At 55.7% G+C, this 21,497-nt stretch overlaps 1 protein-coding gene across 1 annotated transcript; it reads right to left on the minus strand.

Moving 5' to 3' along the window:
• Positions 1-960: 960 nt before the first annotated feature.
• On the minus strand, positions 961-20,899 carry CA14 (carbonic anhydrase 14). Its single transcript, XM_039512954.1, has 11 exons — positions 20,725-20,899; positions 15,487-15,507; positions 11,833-12,012; positions 10,145-10,287; positions 8,815-8,910; positions 8,219-8,285; positions 4,845-5,002; positions 4,365-4,491; positions 3,698-3,718; positions 3,147-3,231; positions 961-2,080 (listed from the first exon to the last, which is right to left on the minus strand). Exons 1-11 carry the CDS (start codon positions 20,780-20,782, stop codon positions 1,996-1,998), a joined length of 1,041 nt encoding a protein of 346 aa, XP_039368888.1. The 5' UTR covers positions 20,783-20,899; the 3' UTR covers positions 961-1,995.
• Between the last annotated feature and the right edge of the window lie 598 nt (positions 20,900-21,497).

Genomic DNA, 21,497 nt, shown 5'->3' on the forward strand with positions numbered 1-21,497 from the left:
TGACATGCACTAGGGAACTTTTAGTGCGCGGCAGCCCGGCCCAAACGGCCTGGTTTAGGGTGTGACATGCTGGTGTACGTTGGAATTTACACCCCAGCTGGGGTGGGTTAATGCACCGTATAGACAAGTCCAGAGAGATGCAAAGCAGTCCTGGCTCCAGCTGGCGCTGCGGGGTGGGTGCAAGTTCCATTTCACAAAGGATTTTTGAGATTTCTAAATCTGGCTTTGCGCCATGTTGGAACAAAAACTGAAAACTTCCAAATTCTCCAGGGAACATTGGTGCTCAAAACCTCTTGATTTTTGACTTCTTGGTTTTGTGTTGGGTTAGAGAATATAAGGCAACGTTTTAAAAAAACTATGGCAAGTTGTTTCCCAAAACAAAACTAAATGTTTCGTTCCCAAAATGTCACCCTGGGCCACTTCACCACTGTTGGTCCTACCTACCTGCTTTGTCTGAAACAAAATTCTGGCAGAATGGCCGGATTTTGCAGAGGGTTCAGGTTTTGATAGAAGTGCATCTCCCCCTGCAATATGATTTGTCACAGCTTCTCCAACTAGCTCAATGTCTGACCCTGTTTCCCTGGCTTAGCTGGGTCCTAGCAGCTCAGCGAGCGACCCCTCTGAGAAATCGGGACTGTGCGTTCTAGGGTGAGCTCTGTAGGTCTGCACCCGACAGCTCAGCTGTACCCAAAAACCTCCCTCAGAGGGGACTGGAGTGGGGGTGATGGAGAGTTGGCTGTGCCCCAGGCAGGGGAAGGGGGCTGCAAGGACCCCCTGGCCAAACACCCTGTGCTGCTGGACAGGGCAGCACTTAGGGACAATGGGTAAATAGGCAGGCCTGGCTGTGGGGCGGCTGGGAGGCCAGGGCAGGGAGAGGAGAAACTTCCCCGTTTGCTGAAAAGGGAGTAATTCCTCCTCCCTCCCTGGGGATCTCTAAGCACCTTGCAGCTTTAGGGGATGAACACTGGGATGTGGGTTAGTTTCTTGGAGAGGGGGAAGGTCTGACAGCAACAGCTGGAGCGACTTGGCCAGGCATTTTATTTCCAGTTAGAACCACTGTGTCCAGACCAGCATCGGGGGAACAACCCTGCCTGCCCCGAACTGCTGCGTTTGCTAGCAGCCTGCAAAGCACCAGAGACGCTACTTCTCCCCGGTGCATCGACAGCCCAGGGACATAGACGGGACTGGCGCAGGGCGAGGGCTGCTGCATTCACTCTTGCATCTTGGAGCTGTCTAGCCTGCCTCAACGCTGCAGGATGGCAACCAGGCCTTCACGGGAGACAGTGCCCGGAGGGAAGGGTCCCCTCAGCCTGGGGAGGTTAGATTCGCGCGCTGCAGTGTCAGGGAAGACAGCGTCCGTGTGCCATGCACCACACCCGCTCTGCAGTGCAACACGCCAGCATCAGGGAGCGCAGCAGTGTGTCATGCACCGTGCCCCCACGCCGCCTTGCTGCTTTGCCAGGCTGCCTGGGGGTTTCATTGCAGGCAAGAGATGTAGGGTTGACACCCAATTAAACCACAGAGCAGGTACAGCCCAGGTAAACAGCACAGCACACTTCCCCTCCCCGGCTCCCACTTCCCTGCTTGTGGGCCTTGGCCTTGAGGCGGAGGTGCACTGGGGTGGGGGGGGTTAGTATGCCAGAGCCCTGGGCTGCTGGCAGTACCAGCTCTGCTGGTGGGTTCATGTGATGGGGGCTGGGCTGAGACCCACTGGCTCGTCTCACAGACGCCACCCAGCAGGCAGCCGATGGGAACGGCTATGAGCCACTCCCAGCCCCAGGCTGGAACGGCCCCAGTGCCTGCGGGGGGGGCAGCTCTGTGTGCCCTCCCCAGGCTGGGTGGGAGGTAACCCCCGAAGGGAACCTCCTGGGGCTGCATGGGCATTACTCCTACAGCTAGACTGCCTAGCGCGTCTCCAGGCCTGCCAGCCCCTGGGGTGTCTGTGTCGCTGCCCCACGGAGGCCAAGGCAGAGGAGTCGGGGCAAGTCGTGGGGTTCAGGGGCGGTGGCTGTCGCCTGACACTGCACGGCTGGAAGAGGATTTGAACACAACGTCCTTTTGCTCCCGGATCCTCTTCATTCTGGCTCAGAAGGAAGAGACGAGCAGAAATGGTAAGGTAACCCCCAAATCCTATAGGGGCTGTGTGCCCGTTCCACCCCCATAGCAACCCCAAATCCTATAGGGGCTGTGTGCCCTTGCCACCCCCATAGCAACCCCAAATCCTATAGGGGCTGTGTGCCCTTGCCACCCCCATAGCAACCCCAAATCCTATAGGGGCTGTGTGCCCTTGCCACCCCATAGCAACCCCAAATCCTATAGGGGCTGTGTGCCCTTGCCACCCCATAGCAACCCCAAATCCTATAAGGGCTGTGTGCCCTTGCCACCCCATAGCAACCCCAAATCCTATAAGGGCTGTGTGCCCTTGCCACCCCCATAGCAACCCCAAATCCTATAGGGGCTGTGTGCCCTTGCCACCCCCATAGCAACCCCAAATCCTATAGGGGCTGTGTGCCCTTGCCACCCCCATAGCAACCCCAAATCCTATAGGGGCTGTGTGCCCTTGCCACCCCCATAGCAACCCCAAATCCTATAGGGGCTGTGTGCCTGTGCCACCCCCCCATCGTGACCCCAGTTCCCCAGGGACTATGTGCCCGCTCCACCTGTGGCTACCCTGTTCTTGCAGCTGGTCACCTAGGCTGTGCACTTGCTGCGATCAGCTCTGGTTAATAACTGGGGAGCTGGGTGGGAGGGGCTCCGAGTCGTGGGATGTCTGCACAGCGTGGGAACATAGGGTGCCAGACACCCCGCTAGTGTAAATCAGCATCACTGCATTGGCTCCAGTGGCGCTACAGCTGATTTGCACCAGCTGGAGATCTGCCCCCATTGGCGCCAATGGAGTGGCACCCATTTACACCAGCTGGGGCTCTGGCTTGGGGTCTTTGCCAGGCACTGCCTGGCTCTGCTGACAGGCTGCTGGAGTCTGGCTGGGATCTGGAAGCTACGGGTGTTCAAGGGTCTCTGCCCTTTGTCAGCTCCAGCCCCCTCCCCTCCCCACAGCCTGACACCACCCCCCCATGTGGGGCAGGGGAGCTGAGACAGCAGAATCCGGGACAGGGCTATCACTGGGCTCAGGCCCCTCCACTCACCGTATTCTCTTCACCCCAAAGTGGATGGTGAGAAAGATGCTGAGGCAGCCCAAGAGGGTCCCAAAAACGATGGCAACGATTTCGCCTGCCCAAGGAAGGAAAGGGGAGGGTAAGGGCTGCGCTCGGGGAGGGGGCTCTCTGAGGCAAGAGTGCGAGCAGGGAAGGGAGCGACCCGGCGGGGAGGGAGGATCCCAGTCATTCCTGGTGACAGCAGACTCCAGTGGCTCCCAGCTGCTCTTTCCTGGATCCCCAGGCGTTTGCCCACCTGAGAGTCACTGTTCCCCATTGCTGATGAGTGGCAGACATGCTCTGCTGAGGACCGTGTTGGAATTGCATGCTATCCCTTTAAGAAAGGGGGGGGGTAGGGGTGTGTATGGGGAGGGGGCCCTTCAGGATGGAGCCAGCTTAAAGAGAGGGGTCGTCGTGCCTCAAGGAACAGCCTGTTTTCTCTCTCTCTGTTTTGGGGGTCTTGCGTGTTATCCAAAGTGTCTGTGCGTCTGCCATGAACATAACACCATGGGCCCCTCCTAGCAGAACAGAGAGGGCCATACCTGCAGAGTAGGCTGAGGGACCTGCAAGAGAAGAGAGAGGCAGATGTTGACAATCTCTAATGCCCCATGTGGGCCCAGGGCAGCCTCGGGCCCTGTGGTAGATTCTGACAAACACGTGGCCTCCTGGCGCCTGCCAGTTGTCATTCTGCTGCCACAGCATGGGGCTAGAACTCAGACCCTCCTGATCTAAAAGCCCAGCCCTGCTGTCTCTACGGGAGAGTCCTCAGTTGGTGTGTGCAGTACAGGGCTCATGACATGCAGGTGAGCAACTCTAATTCTCTCCAGCAGAGGGCAGCGGTGCCACACAGCCAGTCCATTAGTGTGTTCTCCAGTGTTGCATAGTCTGGTCGAACGACTCTAGCCAGGAAGATAAAGCCCTGATGCTACCACCAGCCCTTTGGCTCTGGGGTTAGAGCCCTGTGTGTTTGGAGCTGGATTCTACCTGGATATAGGTTGGGGCATCGCTCCATAAACTGGTTGCTGCAATTGGGCTGGGGTCTGTGGGGGTAGGTAGAAGCTGAAGGCTTAATGAAAAGGTGACGTCCTGTGGAGAGAAACAGGAGTCAGATCCCCCAGACCAGCTGAAATCTAACGGGGGGCCCTATTCTCCCCTCGCCGGGCCCTGCAGCCACCCCCCACCTGTGCCAGCTGGGCCCAATGCACTCACCCTCGGGGAAGGAGGAGATCACCACCCTCTGGTTCAGCGGCTGAGGGGCTCGGTAATTGTCCACCAGAGGCACAGGCAAGGAGTTCGCAGCTGTGGTGGAGTACAGCCCCCGCTGCAGCCTCTCCAGCTGGAAGAGAATGGAGTTGTGAGGAGATGGCCCCCCCACACACACACACAAGTCCTGGGGTGCCCCCACACACGCACAGGATGGGGAGGAGATGCCCCCCAAGTCCTGGGTTGACTCCCCACATGCAGTAGGGTGAGACGCCCCCCAAGCCCTGGGACCACCTTTCACACTCTCCACAGCTCAGTGAAGAGACGAGCCCAACCCCCTTAGCCCTAGACCCTGGGGTGTCCCTCCTTCCCCCCCTGCCCCAGCTGTCTGTGACTCATGGCACTGGGGCAATCTGAATGCTAACGGGGCAGCTGTTTTAGAACCCCTGAGCCCCACGGTCATCCTGCCCAAACGCCAGCGAGTACCTGGGAGCTGGAAATCTGCACCCGCTGGTGGAAGATGGTCCAGAGCACGTTTTGGGAACAGGGCGGCGTGGTCAGGGAGCCGTTATAGCGGAAATAGTGGCCCAGGTCCCTGGGCAGCAGCTCATGAACGTCAAAGGGCGGGATGGAGACTTTCTGACCTGCAGGGGGTGTCGGAGGGGGCAGTGTTAGGGACACACATTCGCGTCCACCGAGCCAGTCGGACTTTTTGCAGAGGAGCCGAGGTGAAGTAGGGAGCCCCTTGGGTCTGGCCACGAATGGGCCCTGGGCAATCAGCTGCTGTCTGCAGTTGCTCTCACACACGTTTCAGCCGGTCAGGAGCCAACATTTGGAGCTTTGTTCTCTGCTCTCCCCCCTCCCCTGCACCCACTTGGCACAGGTGCCAATGGCCACACAATGGTGGGGTCTCTTCTGGCCACCAAAGTCCCAAGGGGTCACATCCGCTTCCTGAGTGCGTGCCTAGGATGCAGATCCCGGTGCTCACCGTCCATCCCCTGATCAGAACCCCGCCCAGCGTGCAGAGCGAATAACGAGGGGCGTTAAATCCCACCCAATTGCACATGCTGCTTTCGGCCAGAGCTCCTTCTCTGCAGCAGTAGCCTGGCGCTGGGTCTAGCGCAGGGGTCGGCAACCTTTCAGAACTAAACTATTGTTGTCTGTAAACAAGGTTTTTAAAATGGTTAAGAAGCTTCATTTAAAATTAAATTAAAACGCAGATCTTGTCAGTTTAGTGCAGTGGTTCCTAACCTGGGGTGCACGCGCCCCCCTGGGGGAGCGAGATGCCCTTTTTCGGGGGGCGAGACATGCGAGATTTTTTTAGACGGTAAATCATCGAAAACACAAATTAAGCACAGGCATGTGAGTACAACTACTTTGTTTCATCAAGCCTATGTATTTATTAACATTATAGATTTTTTAACGATTGCTGTAATATACAAAGTTTTCAAGGTTTTAAGCTGATTGTGGTGTAATTTTTGAAAGGGGTGCGAGAACAGACTTTGAGAGCTCCAGACCGTCTGTGGGCTGAGCGGGGCCGGCTGTAGTGTATTAAATTGCTCCCCACAAGAATGTGCTACTTATGGTGTACTACTTACTGTTGCCAGGCCGGAGTGGCATGGTAAGCGGACGGGGAACAGGGGTGGTTGGATAGAGGTGGGATTCCCGGGGGGCCTGTCGGGGGTGTGGATAGGGGTCGGGGCAGTGAGGGGACAGGGAGCAAGGGGGCTTGGATTGGGGGTGGGATCCCGGGGGCAGATAGAGGTGGGGGTCCCGGGAGGCGGTCAGAAGCCAAGGAGCAGGGGGTTCTGAGGAGGGCAGTCCGGGGTCCCGGGAGGGGCGGTCAGGGGACAAGGAGCGGGGGTTGGATGGGGGAGGGGTTATGAGGGGGGCAGTCAGGGGGTGGGAAATGGGAGGGGGCGGGCTGTTTGGGGAGGCACAGCCTTCCCTACCCGGGTGTAGTGCATTAAATTTCTCCCCGTAGGAATGTGCTACTTAGGGCTGCCAGTCCTGGTGCTCCGCAAGCAGCACATTCCTATGGGGGAAAATTTAACACACTAAACCTGCAGACAGAACCCGAGACTGGTGGCGGGGTGAGGGTCCATTCGCCGTCTCCTGCCGGCCAGGGTCCCGGCCTCTGGCCACCGGCCCCACTCAGCCCACTGCCAGCCTGGGGTTCCGTTCACCCAGACCGGCAGTGGGCTGAGTGGGGGCAGCAGCCGGGGCCCCGGCTGGCAGCAGCATGCCAGTAAAAAATTGGCTTCTGTGCCACCTTTGGCACGCGTGCCGCAGGTTGGGGACTCTGGTCTAGACCCACTCCTAGACTCAGGGTATTACCCTTAGAGCCGGGCAGCTGGTTAAAGCAGCAGCCACGTTTCAGTGCAGAGAACGTCCTGTGTAGGCTTGTTGGATTGTTCCCGATGGGGATATACAGACCCCCACGCTGGCTGGGAAAGGGTTAACGAGAGACTGTGAGCTTAGTCAGCCGCACCTGTTACATCTGGGCGAGGCGTCAAGCCTGGAGGGAGGGGTTGGAAGAGGAAAAAGCCAGCCCAGGAATGGCTGACTGGAGCAGCATCTCTTGCACTCGCCCCTTGAAAGAAGACCTGGAGCTACTCAGAGGTTGCTAGACACCAGCAGGGCCTTCCTTGGGCAGGTAGGCCTGGCACGGGACTGCCAGTGTGCTTTGTTCCTGGTGACGGCAGCGTTTTCCTGTTGGGGTCTACGGAGGGGCGTGCCCGGAGAGAGGCTGGGGGAAAGGCCGAGAGGCAGGCTGGGCCAGGACGTAGGCCAGGGAGGAAGCCAAGGGTCTGAGCAGACAGACCGTAGCTATTTATTACAGGGTCCCTGGGCTGGAAGGGAACCGGGTGGAGGAGGAGGGCCTGGGTTTCCAAGGGAGATGGCATGGAGGCACTGGTGGGAAGGGGCGCAAAGGACTGTTAAGTCTGAAGACCCAACACACAGCAGCTGGACTATCTGTACGGTGAATCAGCTCACCCTGGAAAGGCTGGGACCATGTGCGACCAGGCCAGAGGGCCGAGTCAGGAGATGGTGGCCACTGCAGGGCTGGGGTGGTATCAGCTGGAGACGCCAGAGGAAAAGACTCTGCTATGCCATGCCCACCTGCGAGGGGATGCGCTGGCAGCGAGTTACCCTGCCTCACAGTTTGGGCTCTGGGACTCTGTCCGGTTTAGCCGAAAGCCCAGGGCTGGCATTATCAAAGGTGCCTAGAGGAGTTGGGCACCCAGCTCTCGTCCCACGGATCTCACGCCCTGTCCCAGGGGAGGCTATCTGCTTGTCAAAAACAAGCTGGAGAGGTGAATTATTATGACTTACAAAGTTACAGGTGCCTCTGTGGGGAGAAAATACCAGGCACCAGAGGGCTCTTTAATCTAGCAGAGAAAGGCATCCTTGGCTGGAAACTGATGCCGGACAAATTCAAAGCCGAAATAAGGCACAAATCTTTACTAGTGCGGGTGGTTAACTGTTGGAACAAACTGCCCAGGGAAGCGGGGAATTCTCCATCTCTATGCTGCAGCTGAAGACTAATTGCTCCTCTGCAGCAGACCAGAAGTGTGTTTAGCCCAATATCAGGGATAACAGGGGGGAGATTCTCTGGGCTGTGTGATACAGGAACTCAGCCTGGATGGTCTCATGGACCCTTCTGGTCATAAAATCTAGGAGTCTGTGCCAGGATCTAATGACTCTCACTGCTAGGAAATGTGCCCTGACATTTACCCTGTCCTGTCCTCTGCTCAGTCTCATCCCATCCTCTTAGCTTCACCCCCGGCCCCCCAAACAATTCCTCTTTCTGTACCACAGCCAGGCCCCACACCTCACCTGGGAACTGATGGCCTCACCTGCATACTGGATGTTCTTCAGCTGATTGAAGATGTTGTCATAGGCAGGGTTGGCCACGTCACCAACCTGATGGAGGGAATGGAGAACAAGAGGCTGTGGGTTAGCACTGGGCTCCTGGGGGAAGCTCACAATAGACGCCAAGGCTGGATGGCCCACTTATATGGCTGGTTGAGTGGGGGCCTACCCCGTTCTGTTCTATGTGGGGTCTTAGAACCCCCTCGGCACGGCAGTCTCTGAGCACCGTCCAGTCCTGCACTGAGCCACGTGACTCACATCTGTCCCCTGGGGTTCTTTCTCTCACACGCTCTGTCCAGGGGAAGAGGGGTATGTGCAGTGGAATGGTTTGATTTGGTAGGGTTGCTGTTTTAAATGGCCAGCGCTGGCTGCTGGGTGCCTACAGTACATCAGGTAGGAGGAGCGCACCTTGCACTTGGAGCAGGGGAAGTTGGTGATGGTCCGTAGTCTCCAGGGGACCAGCCCCTGAGAAAGCTTGGCTGTCTCCTGCACAAGCTTTACCGCCTTCCCCCCAGGCTGGCTGCATTGTAGGACCCACCAGGGCTGCCCCGCCTCAGTGGGTCACGGGCAGGGCGCTCACCTCGATGAGGATGCCCAGCACGGCCAGGCCGTCCGCCTGCTGCTTGGCCTCGGTGACGTTGGCGTAGCTCTCCGAGTTGTAATGCACAATGTGCAGCTGCAGGGAGAGGGGGGGCAGTCTCTTAAAGGCACAGTCTCTCGGGGGCCCCTTCCTTCTCACAGCCATTAGTGAAAGTATCCACGCACCATCCGCTCACGGGCTGAACAGAGGCGCAGGCCTACGGTCGCCCCGGAGGGCTCAGTGGCAGATCTGGGAATACAATCCAGGGCTCCCCAGTGTTCTGCCCACTGGACCACGCTGCCCTTTGGCAAGTCAGGGCCAGCGGGAAATGGCTACTGGGTTTTACAACCCACCTTTTCAGGCCTAGCCTGCTAGTCAGCCTCCTCCTTCCCTTTTCTACAGCAGACCTTTCACTCCCAATCCCGCTTCTCTCAGGCCCGTGCTGCTCTCTGCAAACCTGCCAGCCCCAACAGGCCTGATCCCGAGAGGGGACACCTTCCGCTGCAGGAGCCATCAGCGCTCCGCCAGCTCCTGAGCCAGAAAGGCCTTGCTCACACTTTCCCTTCCTGGGACTCAGGACCCAGCCGGGTGAGGAACAGCTGCAGGATCGGGGCCCTCGCAGCGCTGTTCTCTGTCACGGGGCTGGATCTGAATCGGTGACCTTGGGGCCCCAGCGCAGGACTGACCCCACCCCTGGGTGGCTGCATTGATTGCTAAGACACGTGCTGGCCTGATCCCCACACGAGCATGGACTGAGATGCAAACCCTCCCAGGGAGAGGAGGGTAGGGGGGAGCGGGGGTAAATGCACTGTGCTAGCCCCACCAGGACTGATCGTATTGGAGGCTGGATTCAGACTCGCGTTGCGTCAGACTCTCTCACAAGCGTTAAGCAGTTTAGTGCTGAGCACTGGTGGCTTCCAGGGGGTATAACAGGACCTTTCTTCTCCTCCTAATCCCCCCTCACCTCCACCAGCCCCTCTAATCCCCCAGCCCCAGTGCGGCATTTCCAGGTACAATCTCCCCTGCCACAGCTCCAACTGGAGACCTGGCGGGGCGGATTATCCACCAGATGGTACCAGCACGGAGGGAGTAACTGGTTCCTCCTCCATCCCCAATTAAAACCCTTTGGCTTTAGGGGAGGTCTCGTGGCCTGGGGGGAGGATGGGTCCCGGTAACCCCATAGATTTCAGTGGAGCTGCACCCAGGGTAGCTTTGGCCCCAATTGCCCGGCTGGTCTGGCTAAGAAGGGAGAGGATAAGGTGCTGGCGGTTTCCAGGGCAATGAGAAAACTGCCCTCTGGCCCCCAACCCTGGGGCAGGAGCACACTCACCTCAGCAGGGAAACCCTCCCCGTTCACCTGATGCTCCGATCCTTCCTCCTGCTCCCTGCTGCCCCAGTGGAAGTGCAGCTGGACAGCTGCGTAGGTCTGCGGAAGCCCCCTGAGGAACATGGATGGGGGCAGGGACATCACCACTGCGGGGACATATGCCAAGGGGGTGTTAGTACACAGCAAGGAGTCTCCCAACCCCATACATCCTAGTAGGGCCCTTGCTGCTGATGCCTGCTGGGAGGCTCAGGCCCGGGCGTAACAGAGATGAGGCCTTGCTGGGCCGTCTGCCTCCCACTGGGAACGCTAGAAGGTGCGGTGCAGGGAAAGGCGTCCCTCATGGGGATCTGGGCAAGGAGCCAGAAGGTGCAGGAGAGGCCCCCCTCATGCATCTCGCATCACCAGCCCCCAGCGTTCAAACAGGACTCGTCCTGGCCTCAGAGTGCTGAAGCCGGCCCCACAACAGCAAGAGATGTGACCCAAAGAATCAGGGGCAGGGTCTTTTCCTGCCTTCTGGTCCCTGGGAGCACTCGGGTCAGGTTTTCAAGCTGTTCTCCAGAACAAGGTGGGCTAGAAACTATTCTCCAAAGCTGAGAGTTTCGCGTCTCACCCTGCCTCCAATGCTAAATATCACAATACTTGCCAGACAGGTACAAGTGCTGGCAATGCTGTGACACCCCTTCCACCCTCCCTGACCCCCTGCACTGCTATGCCCCAGCACACCTCCCTACGCACACACAAACGCAGGGTGCGGTGCCAAAGCAATGGGGCAATCGTTGGCAGCTCCCCACCCGGTGCCATAGCAATGACGCAATGGCTGACCAGTCTGCGGTTCCATATCAACAGGGCAATGGCTGACCAGTCTGCGGTGCCATAGCAACGGGGCAATGGCTGACCAGTCTGCGGTGCCATAGCAACGAGGCAATGGCTGACCAGTCTGTGGTGCCATAGCAACAGGGCAATCATTGGCAGCTCCCCACCCGGTGCCATAGCAACGGGGCAATGGCTGACCAGTCTGCGGTGCCATAGCAACGGGGCAATGGCTGACCAGTCTGCGGTGCCATAGCAACGGGGCAATCGTTGGCAGCTCCCCACCCGGTGCCATAGCAACAGGGCAATGGCTGACCAGTCTGCGGTGCCATAGCAACGGGGCAATGGCTGACCAGTCTGCGGTGCCATAGCAATGGGGCAGCTTCCCGGTGCCATGCAGGAAGCTGGGGGGTCAGAGTCAGCAGTGGGGCACTGCCTGCATTTCCTAGTGAGGTTTAACTGGATGAGTAGCTGCCGAGAGAGGGGGATACGGAGAGGCTGCCGCAGCAGGGGAACAGCAGAGGAGGGGGCTCTCGAGCCAGCAGCGGGGAGGGGGATGGAAAAGGCAGGCCTGGGGGTGCGACGGAGGAGACTGTTGCTCTGAGCGGTGAGATTTTGCGAAGGGGCACGGAGAAGGCACGGACAGTGCTCTCAAGGCTCCTAGATCGAAACAGGAGGGTCCCAGCTAGGGTGACCAGACAGCAAGTGTGAAAAATCGGGACACAGGGTGGGGGGGTAATAGGAGCCTATATAAGAAAAAGACCCAAAAATCGGGACTGTCCCTATAAAATCGGGACATCTGGTCACCCTAGTCCCAGCCCACCTGGAGGTGCTCCTCCATTCCTGGGGTAACGCCCGCCCCACCCCGACTGCAGCCTCACCGGTGTGCCCGTTGTTGCGGAGGGTGAAGGTCCCGTTCCCAGGGCTCCGGTATCCCTGGGGCTCAATAGGCGGCAGGGCCGGGTCGTGCTGCACAGACTTGGTCTCGATATCAATGGGGGACTGGGCCTGCCCCCCGCAGTCTGGGTAGTCATTTGACCAGTGTGTCTGGCCGTGGCGGCCTGAAAAAAGAAAGTGCAGGGGGAGAGGGTCAAGCCCCTTGGGGAGGGGGCGGGGAGGTGTCTCTGCCAGCTCGATTTTTGTGGGGGCCAGTTCTGGCCCCGGCAGTGCGATTTCACACCCCCGCCCTCAGTACAATGCGCCACACATAGCTGTGGCCATGACAATGCTCAGCATTTCACCAGCGCCTCCCGGCTAGGGATCTCAAAGCCCCCCAGGAGCTGCAGCTGGAAGGGACAATCCCTGTTCCATGGGGGAAGAACGAGGGCACGGAGAGGGGACGACGTGACTTGCCCCTTGGGTCACGCAGCAGCAGTAAGTTGGACACCCCAGCAGTCCTGACGCCCAGTCCCCTACTGTAATCACCAGATCCCTTTCCCACCACCGCCCCTGAGCTGGGCCTTGAAGCCAGGAGTCCTGGCTCCCATTTTCCTGCCGTAACCACTGGATCACGCAATCTCCCCTGTATAGCACCAAGCTTTTTACAGCTATGCCTCACTTCACTTGTGCAAGGACCAGTCCTATGTCAGGAGAAAGGCTGTGGCTACACTTGCATTTCAAAGCGCTGCGCGCAGCGCGCAAAAGCGTCGCGCGCCGCAAAAGGGAGAAAAGCCCCTCAGCGTCCAGCTCCCTCTCCCCCCCCTGTGGGACAGCGCTACAGCGCGCGAGCAGCGCCAGCGCTGGGCTTTGCTGACACTGGGCGCTTAGCGGCCAGCACATGCAGCGCTGCAGAGGGTGTGTTTTCACACCCTGCTGCAGTGCTGCAAATTTGTAAGTATAGCCAAGCCCAAAGGCTGGGTTCAGTCCTGGCTGCCACAGAGCGTAACATGGGGAGAATGATGCTTTCCAAAGGGGGGTGCCATGAGGATCAATCTATAAATGCTTGGCAGGTGCTCAGACAGGAGACAGATAAAACCCTCAGTAGAGACAAGCTCTAGCCAGGGTTTCTAGAGGCAGTTTGGATTTAGATGTGAAACTCTTTGGTGCCTCTCTTTGGTTTGGCACCAAGACCATTTCTAGTGGCTGCATCAGTCACAATAATCAGCTTTGTATGGCTGCGTTTTTCCCGACGGGCCAGATTTTCCTAGGAGTTCCGGAGCAGAATTTCAGAACTGCTCAGCACCCTCCATTGGAGACGGATTTCCAGAAGCTTTCAGCTCCCACCGTGATATGCCCAGCTGGGTTTTTAAAGACCTCAACAGCTGATAAGCACCCTGATCACTTAGGAAAATCTGGTCTAATTATGGGTGCTGAGCACTTACAAATTCCGGCCTGTGTGGCAAAGTTACCTGGACTCAGCTATCTACCAGGGGAATTAGGCGCCTAAAGACCTTTGAGGAGCTGGACGCGAGAGCCCTTGTTAGAGGTTCTCTTTCTGTTCAGGAAAATGCCGGAAATCAAAATAACCGTGAATAAGTGGTTATAATAACGCACGTCACTGTCTAGGCTATGCCTGTTTCACTTTTCCCGTGAGTGTCCCTATCTGGCAGGGCTGGAACCAGCCTAATTATGCCGCTTTTAAAAGGCGACTCTGCCTCGCCAAGGCCACTACAAGGCAAATCGGGTTTTCTCCAACGCTGGCTGAATGAGGAGGCTTTTGTATGAAGGACCCAGCTTGGGAAGGGAGGCCAGAGCCCCGCAGTTATTTGCATCTGAATGTAATCTCTGCTATGGTAATTAGTTTGCTGGAAACATTTTCCAACCGGAGAAGCACAGATAAAGCTGTTTGCTTTTCCTGCCACTGTGCCATTGTTCTTCCACTGGCCCCGGACCTGAAGTTACCCAGAAAACAAAGATCCTCCAGATCAGATATACCCACAAAATACAGGCATTCTCGGTGCCCCGTCTGGCAGTTGCTAGGAGCTCCCAGAAGCCTCTGGGCCTAGGGCGCCCGACATCCATGTCTGCCACGTAAAAAACGCACAGGCGTCTCATATGTGGCTTGGGTCTGCTGGGGCAAATGGGTTTGTCTGCTCAGCCAAAGTCCCCTCCCTACCTCCCCCCAGCGCCGGGTAACAGGCAGGCCTCTGAGTGCAGGTTCAAATGAGTTCCCGCTGCTGGCCTTTCCAAGTTCCTGCACAATGCTGTGCTTTCAGGGCCCGAGCTTAGGTGAGGATTACATCTGACCCCCGTGCAGTGGTATCAGCCGTGCCCAGCTGGTGCTGGATTGCACTTTCAGATATGCGCTGCCTCTGTGCTAACTGGATTTGTTAGGCTTGCAGGCAGTTAGCTGGCGATCTGGATGGTGGATCTAGCATTGTTACATAAGGGCCCCGGGGAACACAATGGGGCCATTCTAGCATGGGAACTAGTTGGGGGAGAATCCAGGAGGCCCAACACTCCCGCAAAGCCAGGGGCCAAGGGGTAAAGACTGGGGTTTGGGGTGCAGTGGTTAGAGCAGGGGACTAGGAGTCAGGACCCCTGGAAACCTGTCCTGCTGTGGAAGAGATGAATCACTCCCCTGCTGTAACTATGCCATACTCCTTTCTAAAGCCTGGGATAGAGTCCAGGAGTTCTGAGTCACTGTGCACCTGCTCTAACCACTAGACCATATTGTCCTCCCAGTGCTGGGGACAGAACCTGGGAGTCCTGAAGCCCCAGGCCTCCCTGCTCCAACCCTCCCCTTCCCAATGCTGAGAAAAAAACCAAGGAATCCTGACTCCCAGCCACCCTGCTCTAACCACTAGACCACATTGTCCTCTCAGAACTGGGGACAGAACCCAGGAGGCCAGTTCTCCCTCTGCAGGACATGAGTAACACTCACAGAGGCCAGTAGAAATCAGACCGCTGAGTTCTGTTCCTGGGTCTGGGAAATGGTGAGGCCTATTGATTAGAGCAGGATCTAGGAGCCAGGACTCCTGAGTTCTTTTCTCAGCTGTGGAAGGGGGGTGGGGTCTAGTGGTTAGAGCACAAGACAGTGAGCCAGGATTCCTGAGCTCTAGTCTCTGCTCTGGAAGAAAGTGGTGTACAGTGGTTAGAGGAAAAGGCTGGGAGCAAGGATCTCTGGGTTCTATTCCTTGGTCTACCACTGTCATTCCCTTTCCCCCTGTGTAAATGGGAGTAATGTGTCCCCCCTGCATGGGGTGCTGGGTTTAATCACTGAGGCTTTGCAAAGCACTCGAAGCTCCTTGGCTGGAAAAGACCAGGGACAGGCCAAGAGCCGCTCTGCAGTGCCCCCTGAATGGCCAGGCCTCCTTGGTCTGAGCATCTCACGAGCAGGCGGCGTCTGTGGGGAGACCCCCAGCTCTCTGCCAGGCTGGCAGCAGCTGGAGCTGCTGCACAAATAGTGCACTCAGCCCCCAGTAGGAGGGGTAACATCAATCACCGTCCATTGCCACCTGCTAGCCAGCGTGGGCATGGTGTTGGCAGGAAGGCATTGCATCCTGCCCCGCTGAGCTAGCAGCAGGGAACCGGGGCCTGGGAGAGCAGGAACTGAATGGGAGAAAGCCCAGAATAAAATCCTCTTCCAGCCTTACCGCTATATGTCCAGTGGGAACCTGCAAAGCAAGCAAACAAAGCGCTTAGTCAGCATAACTAACACTGAGTCTGCCTCAATATCCCCTCCCACCTGTAAGCCTTAAAGACCCCCAAGCATTTCCCCCAGGGTCCACGACAAATCCAACCCCTTGCCCTTACATCCTGCCACCCTTGCGGTCTCAGTCAGTATCCTCCTTCACTCCCTCTCCTGAATGAGATTTCATGCGGCTGTTAAAGAGCTGCCAGGTTCCACCCCAGAAGTGGCTGCCTTTCCGTGTTGGGAAATAATTCCCCCAAAGAGCTTTGGGATCAAACGTGTTGAGCCAACGTCCATTGACATCAAAAGAGAGTGGCTTTCAGTGGGGCGATGGACCAGACCCTATTGTTGTTCAGGTTTTTTTGTCCTCTTCTCTTTGAAGTGCCCTGCCTTGCTGAACTGCTCCTCTAACAGCAGGCTGGGAAGAGGTCACCCTGCTCCCGGTGCAGGATGAGCAAACAGTCAAACCCTGGCTAGCACGTTCGGCCCTGCTGCTGTGACGGCTGCTCTTTTTGGCCAACGCGCCGGGGATCGAAAGGGGCACAGGCAGCGACTCCGTGGGCTGGAGCACCCACGGGGAAAAATTAGCAGGTGCTCCGCACCCACCGGCAGCCAAGCTCCCCCCATCCTCGCCTCCTTCCCCCCTGTAGCGCCGCATCCCCCTCCCAGCGCTTCCCACCCCCTGCCACCTAACAGCTCTTTGGCGGCACTTAGGACTTTCCAGGAGGGAGGGGGAGGAGCGGGGACATGGTGCACTCAGGAGAGGAGGCTAAGAAGAGGCAGGGCAAGGGCAGGGACTTGGGGAAAGAAGTTGGAATGGGGGCGGGAAGGGGGTGGGGACTTTGAAGAAGGGGTGGAATGGGGCAGTGTGAGGGTGGTGCAGGGCCAGGACCAGGGGCGGGAGGGGGGTCGAGCACTCACTGGGCAGAGGGGAAGTCGGCGCCTATGGAACGGGGCACCTCTGGAGCTAAAAGCATGAGTGCAAATCCCCAACCTTTCCTAGCTGGGGCAATAACCGAGTCCTGTCCTCTGGGGCTTGGTCACAGATCGGGCTCTCGTAAGACACACTCACCAGGGGCTTGCACTTGCCTTCAGTCCCATCTCTGCGCCGCTTTCTCCCACTACCCCTAAAACTCTTGCGTCCAAACGAAAGGACATGGGCAGAAAAGGAGAAACTGAAGCCGAGGCTGGGCCGGGCCGAGATTAGCAGCTCTCTGTTAAAAAGGCAGCCGGTCTCGGTGGCAGAGACTTGAGCTCCACTGAGGCCTCCCTGACCTGAGCTAAAATTAACCCCCCCAGCTTGGCAAACACATTTAAAGAGACACTTGGGGGCAGAAAGAACCATGGGCTCCTTTGTGCTTTTCCACCCCAGGGCCAAAGATTCAAAGGGACCTATTCTCTGCCTGCCCTGCACCTTGAGGCAGTCTCTGCCAGCAGCCCCCAGCTGCTCATTCTAATTCAGTAGCACTTTGCACTGGTGCAAAGGCCAATGTGAGGGGCAGGGCAATGGAGAACCGGGCTCAGCGCCTGCACTACACTCTCTAAGCTGCTTGTACTGGCCGCTGTTGGAAACAAACTTTATGGGGCTGATTCAATTCCTAATCCTCTCTTAATGCTAACCAGGGACAGCTGGGCCCCTTTGCCTCCCAGTCAAACCACACGCATGTCTTCTCGTTGGGGTGAATCTTCACCTCCCAGACAGAGGCCTCCCCCAGAAATACCCACGTAAATTATAAGGATCAGAGTCAGAAACTGTGAAGGCAGAAGGGCCCATTAGATCATCTGGTCTGACCTCCTGTGTAAGCCAGGCCGGAGAACTCCTCCCAGTTCTCCCAGTAACTTGTGTTTGACTCAAGGTCTTCCAGAGAGGCCTCCAGTTGTGCTATAAAGACCTCAAGACCTGGAGAATCCCCCACTTCCCTGGGCGATTTGTTCCACTGGTTAATCCCCCTCTCTGGTAAAAAAATAAGTCTGCCCTGCTCTGAATTGGAATTGGTCTGACTTCAGCTCCCAGCCACTGGTTCTTGGGCTGCGCTTCTCAGCTACATTAAGAGTATCCAGTGTTTTCTCCCCATGAAAGTACTTATACACTGTAATCAAGGCACCTCTTGATTTTCTTTCTGGTACACTCAACAGATTGAGCTGCTGAAGTCTCTCGCTGTCAGACATTTTTTTCCAGCCCTCAAATTTTTTTGTGTGTGGCTCTTCTCTGCCCCTCCTCCAGTGTTTCAACATCCTTTCTAAGTGCAGACCCCAGAGCTGGCCGCAGCGTTCCAGCATCGGTCTCACCAGGGCGGCGTAAAGCAGTGCAATCACCTCTCCTTCTTCCATCGTGACTAGCATTGCCTACTGCCTTACACCCCAAGCAGCCTGGCTGATTTCAGTGGGCTCGCTTGCGGGGTAAGGGAGCATTTGGTTCAAATAAGAGGGGCGCCGGCTGGCCTGGTACTAGCATGTGAGCTGATGAGCTGACATTTCTTTGCAGAAATTAGCGGGTTGCAGCCCTTTCAGGCCCAGCCGTGACGGTGCAGAGCTGATGTCCATGTGCATCTCAAGCAGTGCTCAGCTGTTAGAGCGGCTTGTTTGCAGAGCCCAGCTCTGGGACTAGAGGTGGGAACGCTTCGCAAGCCTATTACTTTTGTTTGGTGCGTCTCCTTTTGTGCATGATGGGTTAAATTCGGCTCCTGTTTACCTGGGTGTAAATCCAGAGTGATGCTACTGAAGATGGGAGTAACTCCAGATTCAAACCGGGGTAATTTAGAGCAGAACCTGGCCTAAGTTTTAAAGCAGTCAAATGAAACAAATGATACATCTCCGCTCTGTTAGGTGTTTTGCCTGTAATGTCAGTGAGAGCAGGATCGGGCCCTATGTGGCTCTCTATGTGACATTTATTTGCCTTATTACTATTTTGCTACAGACCTGTCAGGAGCGTTTCACTGCACAAACCCAACACTCCCAAGGCTTAGAATCATAGTCAGGCCATTAGGGAAAGGGGTTCCCAGTCTGCTCCCAGGCTTGGGCTAATGAGACAGGTTTGGCGCCTGATCCAAAGCCCATGGAAATCTTTCCATTGGCTTGCAGCAAATTTTGGAACCGTGCAAATGAAAAACAGAGAGTCACAGGACACAGTCGCTGGGAACACTCCCATCCTCTGGGACTCGGCGAGTTACTTTTCGTGCTAAAATCAGGTTTATTTAAAGGTCTGGCTGAAAATTGGAGTTTGAGTAAATGAAAATGATTGTAGAGCGTGTCTGCTTTCCCTTGACATTTTTTTATTTTTCTTTGGAAAACTGAAAATATTTGGCCAAAACCCAATAGGTTGGTTTTTTTCTCAGCGTTCCCCCCCCCACACACACACACACTTACTTTTGAGGCAATTTTCAGCTGAAATTTTTCAACTAAAAATCAAAATTTTCCATGGAAAAATCCCAAGCATTTTCTGTCCAGCAGTCCTTATTACCTGTTTTCAGAAAGCCTACTATTCTGCCCACTTGCTGCATCTGCCCTGGCACCGTTTTAGCTACTGATCACTGGTGATCAAGGAATAGAATTCATCTACCCGACTTATCACTTCTACTTGCCATGCTATAATCACAGGGTTAGCTCCACCCAGCAGAGAAAAATCCTCAGGATCCAAATGAGATACAAAGAGATTGTATCTCATTTGAGATACAAAGAGATTTCAGCATTGACACCCCCAACGGCCTTATATTTTTAAATAATATCTTAAAATCTTTATGCAGCCCACTGAGCTTTGCCTGAGTCAGGACAGCTGCACAGTGTTCGATGTTACCGTTTATGGCCCGCTTTGCTAAATAAATGAATAATCCAGATTGCAGATTGAAAGGTGAATTGGGGAGCCCATATCACGGCAATTTTGGATTCACACAGCTTCCCTTTAGGGTCAGTTTTCTAAATTCTCCACCATTTCAAACATCAAAGAGCAGCCCCCGAACGCCCATAAATCCAGGTGAATTACACATACAGTACACACTCAACCTCACTGGCACCAAAAAGAGTCACAGCCCTGGATGCATATTAATTACAGCGAACATCCCCTTGATCATGCAGAACTTCAGTCTCCCCAAGCCCACGCAGCATCCCCCATGACATTTAGGCCCTGGTATCGACCACTGGCCCCAATCCTGGAAAGTGCTGAGTCCAGGATGCTCAGCTCTTATCCTGATGGGGATATGTCTGCTGGAATAAGGACTGCGATTTCCTAAAGGGCTTTGGGGTGTATATATAAACATGTAGCCGATATTTACATTTTTGGTGGCATTTTACAGCTCACGGAGTCTGGGTTATATTTTTAAAGCACAATCAGCAGGGATCAATCAATGGGCTCCATGTAAGTCAACGGGAATCAGGCACAAATATTGAAGGAGATTCAGAGCTGTCGACAGCCAGAGAAGAAATCCGCAATAAATAACCTCGGAAGAAATGCCCCTGCGAAATGCATTAGGATTAAGGGGAGGCCTCAAATTCTGCCTGTAAAGAGAGCTTTGGCATGCCAATGATTAGCCTGCTTGTTGAACACTTTCTTTCAACACCTTCTAGGCTTTAACCCCTGCTCTGAAGGCTACTCGCTTCAATTTAGCGCACAACTCAATCGGATCCCAGCGTAGGTGCTGGAACTAGGGGTGCTGTCGCACCCCCTGGCTTGCAGGGGTTTCCATTATATCCAGAGTTTACAGTTTGGTCTCAGCACCCCCATTATAAAAATTGCTCCAGCACCCCTGATCCCAGTGTAATGTCTTTGGAGCAGGGAGCGGAGGGCTCGATCCTGCGCCCACTGATGTTGACGATGCAGGATCAGGCCTGGAGGGAATAACTAGTAACCCAGGCTCTTTGCAGAAATTCTGCGGGGGTACTTGTAAGCGGAGTTTGCTCACGTCTGTGACTGGCTGGAAAGCATCACAACACATTTGATGTGCCATTTGTTTAGGAAAATGGTTTCTAAAGCAGACAAAAGAAAAGGCTGAGTGGCCCATGGGAGTTGGAACAGTAGCTCCATTGTGGACACAAGAAAGGAACCCAGTGCTACACTCTTTGGGGGTTCCAAAAAAAAAATCCAGCCCCCCCCCCCCACACACACACACCCTCCGCAGTAGCACCCAGAGCCAGCCAGTAGCACCCAGAGCTGTGGCAAGGCTGAGCTGAGCCCGACATCCACGTCTTTATAAGCAATGCAACTTACTATGATTTGCAGCCAGTTCATGGGAAAAACCCTGCAGGAGGAATAAAACGAGAAGCATCTTCCAAAGCACAGAGTCGTGGCAGGTGATTTGCGGGGGGGAGTTGATTTTTGGGGGGATAATAAATATGCCCCAGAGAGGATCCCACCCTTCTCTTCCTCAGCTGGAGGGGAAAGGCACAGACTGTTGCCCCGGCAGCTCTGAAGTCTGGTGATCAATGGGATATTCTCCACTTTCCACTTGACTTCAGAACACAGACCTCATGCCACTCACGATTGCCATTCAGGCAGTGCGACAGGGGCGAGCAGTTTTTAAGGTGGCTCCCGGCAGCAGCTCCGTTCCAGCCCTGGGTGATGTTCTCAGCTCCTTAAATACTTTGTCCCAACAATGTTTGTGCTGTGGGACTTCACACGAGGAATCTGGCCCGGCTCAGAGCCCAGGCCAGGCAAATCGCTTTGCAAATTTGTTTTCCTTCAGCTGGATTAAAAACAAAACAAAACAACCCACCCCACGAATTCAGAAGCAGATTTATCAAGGCAGGAAGGGCACATGCAGCGTTGGGATACAAGTGGCTCCTATGTAAAAGATTCCAGCTAGGAAGGATCTTTACAGGGCATCCTGCAGCCAACACATTTTACAGCCGACAGGCCCAGTTCTCCATTCTACAGCACCGAGTGGTCACATAGGGACAGGAATGTGCTCCTCTCTAGAAAGAAAAGCTGGAGCAGTGACTAGGATGCTAGTTTAGGGACTTGGAAAACCCAGGTCCAATTCC

Source organism: Mauremys reevesii, linkage group 24 (genome assembly GCF_016161935.1).
Source record: "Mauremys reevesii isolate NIE-2019 linkage group 24, ASM1616193v1, whole genome shotgun sequence".
NCBI lineage: Eukaryota > Metazoa > Chordata > Testudines > Geoemydidae > Mauremys > Mauremys reevesii.